The 6,974-nt window shown below is 42.3% G+C and overlaps 1 protein-coding gene across 1 annotated transcript; it reads right to left on the bottom strand.

Annotated features, from left to right (window-relative positions):
• Positions 1-1,400: 1,400 nt before the first annotated feature.
• LOC113608873 (olfactory receptor 7G3-like) lies at positions 1,401-5,051 on the bottom strand. Its single transcript, XM_027085840.1, is given in 2 exon segments — positions 1,401-2,352; positions 5,041-5,051. Coding segments are annotated over 2 exon segments (963 nt in total).
• Between the last annotated feature and the right edge of the window lie 1,923 nt (positions 5,052-6,974).

Below are 6,974 nucleotides of genomic sequence, written 5' to 3'. Positions count from 1 at the left end.
ATTTAAAGTGTTCAATTCCATGGCACTAAGAACATTCACAATGTTGTGGGACCACCACCATTATCCATCTCCTGAACTTTTTCATCACCCTGAACAGAAATTCTTTACGCATTCAACAATAACTCCGGGGAATAACCCTGGCAGTCCAGTGATTAGGACTCAGCGCTTTCACTGCCTTGGCCTGGGTTCAATCCCTGGTCACAGAATTAAAATCCCACAAGCCATGATGTACACAGCCAAAAACAAACAAACAAACAAAAAACAATAACTCCACATTTCATTCTTTTCTTAGAGCTTTCAAAAGGAGCCCAACACTTTGACTTTAGCCCAATGTAGCTGATTTCAGGCTTCTGACTTCCAGGACTGCAAGAGAATACATTTGTGTTGTTTTAGGATACTAAGCTTGTGGTAATGTGCCACAATGACAATAGGAAACTAATACAGGACATATGTCCCAAATCAGGCTGATAATAAAAACAACGTCTTTGGGCTTCCCTGGTGGCGCAGTGGTTGAGAGTCCGCCTGCCGATGCAGGGGACACGGGTTCGTGCCCCGGTCCGGGAGGATCCCACATGCCGCGGAGCGGCTGGGCCCGTGAGCGATGGCCGCTGAGCCTGCGCGTCTGGAGCCTGTGCTCCGCAACGGGAGAGGCCACAGCGGTGAGAGGCCCGTGTACCGCAAAAAAAACAAACAAACAAAAAAACAAAAACAAAACAAAAAAAAAACGTCTTTTGGGTGTCTCCTTGGAAAGATTCTTTCTGCATTGCAAAGAGACCTAAGGAGAGGCAGCCAGTTTTCTGTTTCTGGTTATCGTGTCTGTAATGTCCCTGCACAGCTATAGGCATTGATGACCATCATGGGAACAGCCTTAGGAGGAAGGCTTAGGCAGAATGAAATGCAGCCCTGTGTTTTTGTGCCTAGACCTATCTGACCTCTAAAGTCATTGTTAGAAAAGATGATAAAGTGATCGTTGATCATTTCCCTATGAGAGTCGAGACTTTTGCCTTATTATTGCTGAAAGCACGCATGTATTCTCTCTGAGAGTATCAAAGTGTCTCAAATCTTCCACAATTGTAAATATAATTATGCCAATTTTGTAGACGAGGAAACTGAGCTTAGAGGGTTCAAGTAAACTGTCAAAGGTCACATAGCTACTGTTTAGCAGAGGTAGGATTCAAATCCAGGTGGTCTGATTCCAAAATTCTCACCCCCCAGAAATATAAAAATAAAATAAAAAAGAAACACCAAAAAAATTTCTTTAATTAAAAACAAATTCTCACCCTTAACCATCTGATATCTGGTCTTAAGTATTTCAAGAAGGTGGTCAGACTTGCTGGACCTCTCCTTAATTTATTTCTCTGTGTTATATTCCAGCAGTGTAAGCCTAAAGCAACTGGAAATCAATGGAAAGATGATATTCTAGAGATGAGTTTCCTCAAAGCCCCCATCATAGCCTTGCTCCTCAGATTACAGATAAAGGGGTTCATCATAGGGGTGACCACAGTGTACATCACTGATACCACTGCACTCTTCTTGGAGGAGTGAGTGGCTGCAGAACTAAAGTACACCCCAAAACCTGTCCCGTAAAACAAGGAAACAACTATTATGTGTGACCCACAGATGGAAAATGCCCTATCCTTTCCACCAGCTGACGGGATTTTCAGGACAGAGGAGACAATTCGAGTATAAGAGAAAATTATCCCAGAGAGAGGAATAACGCCCAACAGGCTGGTCACTAAATACACGAGGACGTTATTGATGAGGATATCAGAACAGGCGAGACTGAGAACATGAGCTAGTTCACAGAAAAAGAGGGGAATTTTTAGTTCTGTGCAAAAGGACAGCCGCAGTGCCATCAAAGTGTGGAGCAGGGCATCCACAACACTAACAAAGGAGGAGATCAGAACCAGCAGACTGCAGAGCTTGTGGTTCATGATGACACTGTACCTCAGTGGGTGACAGATGGCCACAAATCGATCATAGGCCATCGTGGCCAGAATTCCAGTTTTCAGTCCAGCAAAAGTCAAGACAAAGCAGATTTGGGTGAGGAATCCTGTGTAACTGGCGGATTTGCTCTGTGTCTGGATGTTCACTAGCACCTTTGGGATTGTGGTGGTGGTGAAACAGATGTCAATGAAAGACAGATTAGAGAGGAAGAAGTACATGGGAGTGTGCAGGTGGGAGTTATAGATACTGGCTAGGATGATGAGCAAGTTACCAAGCACAGTGACCACGTATATGGACAGGAAGAGGCAGAATAGGAGGGGCTGCAGTTCTGGATCCCCTGACAGTCCCAGAAGGAGGAATTCTGCAGTATCAGAGAGGTGTCAGGGTTTCACGTTGTCAATGGGTCTGTTAGAAAGATGGTGACAAGAAAACAAAACTTCAGAGAAACTTCCTTAATCTTGTCCATTTTTTGAAACCAATCAGTTACAGGTCTTTTCTCCTTCCTTCTCTCCCCTCTTCTTTCCTCTCCTTTTCTTGCTTTACATTCCCATAAAGCTTCGCCCCACACCACCCCCTGTCCCAAGCTTTTTTTTTTTTTTTTGCGGTACGCGGGCCTATCACTGCTGCGGCCTCTCCCGTTGCAGAGCACAGGCTCCGGACGCGCAAGCCCAGCGGCCATGGTTCACGGGCCCAGCCGCTCCGCGGCACGTGGGATCCTCCCGGACCGGGGCACGAGCCCGTATCCCCTGCATCGGCAGGCGGACTCCCAACCACTGCGCCACCAGGGAAGCCCTGTTCCAAGCTTTTATAGTCCATCTATTCTTTGTCAAGTAGGGTTATGTACTCACAGGAAAATAGTCATGGAATGTTGTCTTCTCCCTTAAGATGCCTCCAAGCAAATAACTCCAGAATAAAATTATTAAGACTGTATTCTAGAATACAGTTTGGGAAAATGCAGTCTGTGGACAAAATTCTGCCTGCTGCTTACTTCAGTAAATAAAGGTTTACTGAAACACAGCCATTCGTTTATTTATGGTCCATGGCAGCTTCCCCGCTACAACGTCTGAGTTGCGAATACTTGTGACAGAGACCGTATAGCCCACACAACCTAAAACATTTACTATTTAGCTCTTTACTGAAAAAAATGTGCCTACTTCTAGTGTAGAATCTTGATTAAATTTAGGTTCAATTTTTGGCAAACATCCTTAAATATATTCATGAGGAAGAACATATTGCCTATTTGTCTTTTTGTAATAATGATTGCCTGGATTTATTAATTCACCAGGAGTTACAAAACGCTGACGTTTTAATTCTTTTTTCAGTTATTGGCTGAAATACCTCCATAAAGATGAAATTTCCCGAATTAAATAGGTGGATTTCTGGGAGTTCCCTGGTCGTCTAGTGGCTAAGACTCCACTCTCCCAACACAGGATGCCCGGGTTCAATCCCTGGTCAGGAAACTAGATCCCACATGCCGCAGCTAAAGATCCCGCACTGACAATGAAGATCCCTCGTGCTGTATCTAAGACCAGGCGTAGCCAAATAACTGAATAAATATTTTGTAAAAAATAGATTTATTTCTTATAAGAAATTGAGTTCTTATAAGAAAGAATACTTCTTGATTCCTGTGTTCATCACTTATTGGTTTTCAGCATTATCCAACGATAAATTTTGTCATCATGAACTCCTGGATTTTAAATGCATTTGATATATTTCAATACACTGCAGTTGTTATTTATATTAATTCTCAAATTGTCTTTTGGCCAGTGAAAGTCTCCTCAGCTTGCCTCTGCAGTCCTTCTGAAATGAACTCAGCAGCCTCATATCTCCCTCAACTTTGACATGAAAGCTGTTCTTTGCCCATCATCTTGCAATAGATACATATATCAAATCATTATATTGTACACCTAAAACTAATACAATGTTCTATGTCAATTATATCTCAATTTTTAAAAAAAGAAAGAAAAGGTCAAGAGTAAGCTACAGGGACTTCCCTGGTGGTGCAGTGGTTAAGAATCCGCCTTCCAATGCAGGGGACAGGGGTTCGAGCCCTGGTCCGGGAAGATTCCACATGCCGCGGGAGCAACTAAGCCCGTGCACCACAACTAGTGAGCCCGCACACCGCAGCTACTGAAGTCCGCGTGCCTAGAAGCCGTGCTCTGCAGCAAGAGAAGCCACCACAATGAGAAGCCTGCACACTGCAACGAAGAGTAGCCCCCGCGTGCCACAACTAGAGAAAGCCCACGTGCAGCAAAAAAGACCCAACGCAGCCAAGAGAAAAAGAAATACTTGATCTACACCTACATTTCATACAACTTATAGTTGAAAAGGCAGGTTCACATGCCCATGTGCTCCAACACACATGTAAGTTTTCCTGTGACTGCACTGAGACCCTGCTTACTCTGTAAGCTTGTGGCTCTGGACTTCTGTCCTGGTGGTTTTCTTCTGAGCACCTAGCATGCTCTGTAATGATGTCTGCCTTCGTCACCATCTTTTAAAGGTGGCTGAAGCTAATATGGCAAAAGCTTGGCATTAATTCTGGAAGGTGGTTGCATGGCTGTTTATTTTACTGCTTGCTGTGCAGTTCTCATGGTTTAAAATATTTTGTAATGTTTTGTTTGGAGGTTTTCAAAGAAAGACTAAACAGTAGACTCAACGTCCTCTCCCAGAGTCCTCAGAAGCAAGAGATAAGGACAAGACTTGATTGAGTTCTCTCAAGATGAAATCTGGAATGAGGACTGGGAAAATTGAGAAGCCAAACTCACGTCACTCCAGCCCCACTCACTACCAAATAAATGAGGGAAACCAGAGAATTGTAAAAACATCTGCCAGATTTCTGAGAGGCTAATTCATACTCAGCTGGGGAAGGAGTCCCTTGGATTTAGAAGACAGAATAGGAGCCAGAAATGATGAAAGCTGATTGCAAATAGGATGAATGTGGAAAAGTAAATATACCAAGAATGTCAAAAACTTGTCATCTCACTTGTAATTCCACTGAACTCTTATCTTACCTCTTGGATGTCTTCCAGATAGGCTGGTTAAAAAAATAAACTGTTCCATTTCTCACTGCATTTATTGGGCACTTCAGATTACCTTGGAGCCATCAATGGACTCATTCACCTTTCCTCTGGATATTGAAGGATGGGGATGGAAAATCTGTCCCCAGGAAGGGCAGATGGACCAAGTAAGGCAACTGGATGCTGGGCAAGAGGGATCACCTCAGGAGACTACAGTATGCTCTTTCCTGACCTGAGTAGGGCTGTTGAGTAGAGTGGTCACAGACAGACTATACGCAGTCTCTATGGCCCTGGGGGCTCAGTTTCCAAAGCTCCTCATTAGCCACATGTGTACTGTCATTACTTCCTCCAGGCAGCTTATATCCTTAAGGAACACAGATGCTAGAAGGGAGAGCTCCTGCATTGCTGACTTCCTGACCCTGAGAGGACAGACAGGTATATGTCATTTTCTTCCCACATCTCTCACATCCAGGGTATCGCATTATTGGATTCTCAGGTCTAACCTTAAGGGACCTGATGGCCTCCTCCTAAGACCAACTCCCAGCCTTCTCTGAGCCAGAGATTATCACTAAAGGACTAGGGAAGAGTGGTTTAAGTCTCCATAGGGACAGAGACTCAGGGATGCAAGGAATGTATCATGGGATCATTGTCACACAGTCACTTAAGAAAATTTTCTCCTTTCTTAATTAAAGTCCCTACATGAATGAAGTTAGTAGGAAAGAGGTAGCAAGGAAACCAATTTACTAGTTACTTGGGCAGGCTTTTCGAGGTTGCCTGAAAAATAGACATAAACCAACAATCTTAAAGAAAGCACAAAAGAGCACTAATCATAAAGGAAGTGACTGATAAACTGATTGCATTAATACTGAGAAACCCTGAGGGATATACAGCAACTCCCTATTATTGCAACTTTTCTCTAAGTGTAAAAGTAGTTCAATATAAAATTTTAAAAAATCAAAATATGGCACTCCATACTCATCAAAATGGCCAAACTGAAAAGACAATGTGAAACATTGGCAAGAGACTGGGAATGTAAATTGGTGCAACTACTTTGGAAAATTGTTTGGTAGTTTTGAATAAATACGCACTCCTAAACACATACCCAACAAAATTATGTACAATTGTGAATCAAAAAACATGTACAATAATGTTTGTGGCAGAGCCATTTGTAAAATATCCCAGCTATAAACAGATAAAATGTTCAAAACAGTTGAATGATAAAGTGTGCATATTCATTCTATAGAAAACTACGCAACAATCAAAATAAACTCCTGCTAAAGGCAACAGCAAAAATCAATCTTGAAAATGTAATGTTGAGCAGAAGAAGCCAGGCACAAATGATAACATATGGTATCAGGCACAGAGTGCACCTAACCTTAAATACACTAAAAATCATTGAATTTTACACTTCGAATGGGTGAACTTTTGTGGTATGTGAATTATATCTCAATAAAGTTGTTTTTAAAATACATGACTCCAGGGAATTCCCTGGCAGTCCAGTGGTTAGCACTCAGCACTCACTGCCAGGGCCCAGGTTCGATCCCTGGTTGGGGAACTAAGATTCCACAAGCCTTGCAGCGTGGCCAAAAAAAAAAGACACAAATGAACTTATTTAGGTAACATAAACGGACTCACAGACATAGAAAACAAACTCATGGTTACCAAAGGGAAAAGGGGTGAGGAAGGGATAAATTAGGAGTTTGGGATTAACAGAGGCAAACTACTATATATAGGATGGACAAACAACAAGGTCCTACTGTATAGCACACGGAACTATATTCAATATCCTATAATAAACCATAATGGAAAAGAATATGAAAAAGAATATGTATACATATCTATAACTGAATCACTTTACACCAGAAACGAACACAACGTTGTAAATCAACTATAGTTTGACTTAAAAAATTAAAAAGACATGATTCCATAGAGTACCTACATTCTGGTGGTAGGAATCAGAGTGATTAGTAATGGAAAGAGCATTAAAGAATGATTCTCAGGTGCCTATAA

This window comes from Aethalodelphis obliquidens, unplaced genomic scaffold (genome assembly GCF_003676395.1).
Source record: "Aethalodelphis obliquidens isolate GAN/ISIS:26980383/991018 unplaced genomic scaffold, ASM367639v1 scaffold53, whole genome shotgun sequence".
NCBI classification, from domain to species: domain Eukaryota; kingdom Metazoa; phylum Chordata; class Mammalia; order Artiodactyla; family Delphinidae; genus Aethalodelphis; species Aethalodelphis obliquidens.
Note: the sequence above shows the minus strand (reverse complement) of the source record. Positions and strands in the feature narration are given on the sequence as shown.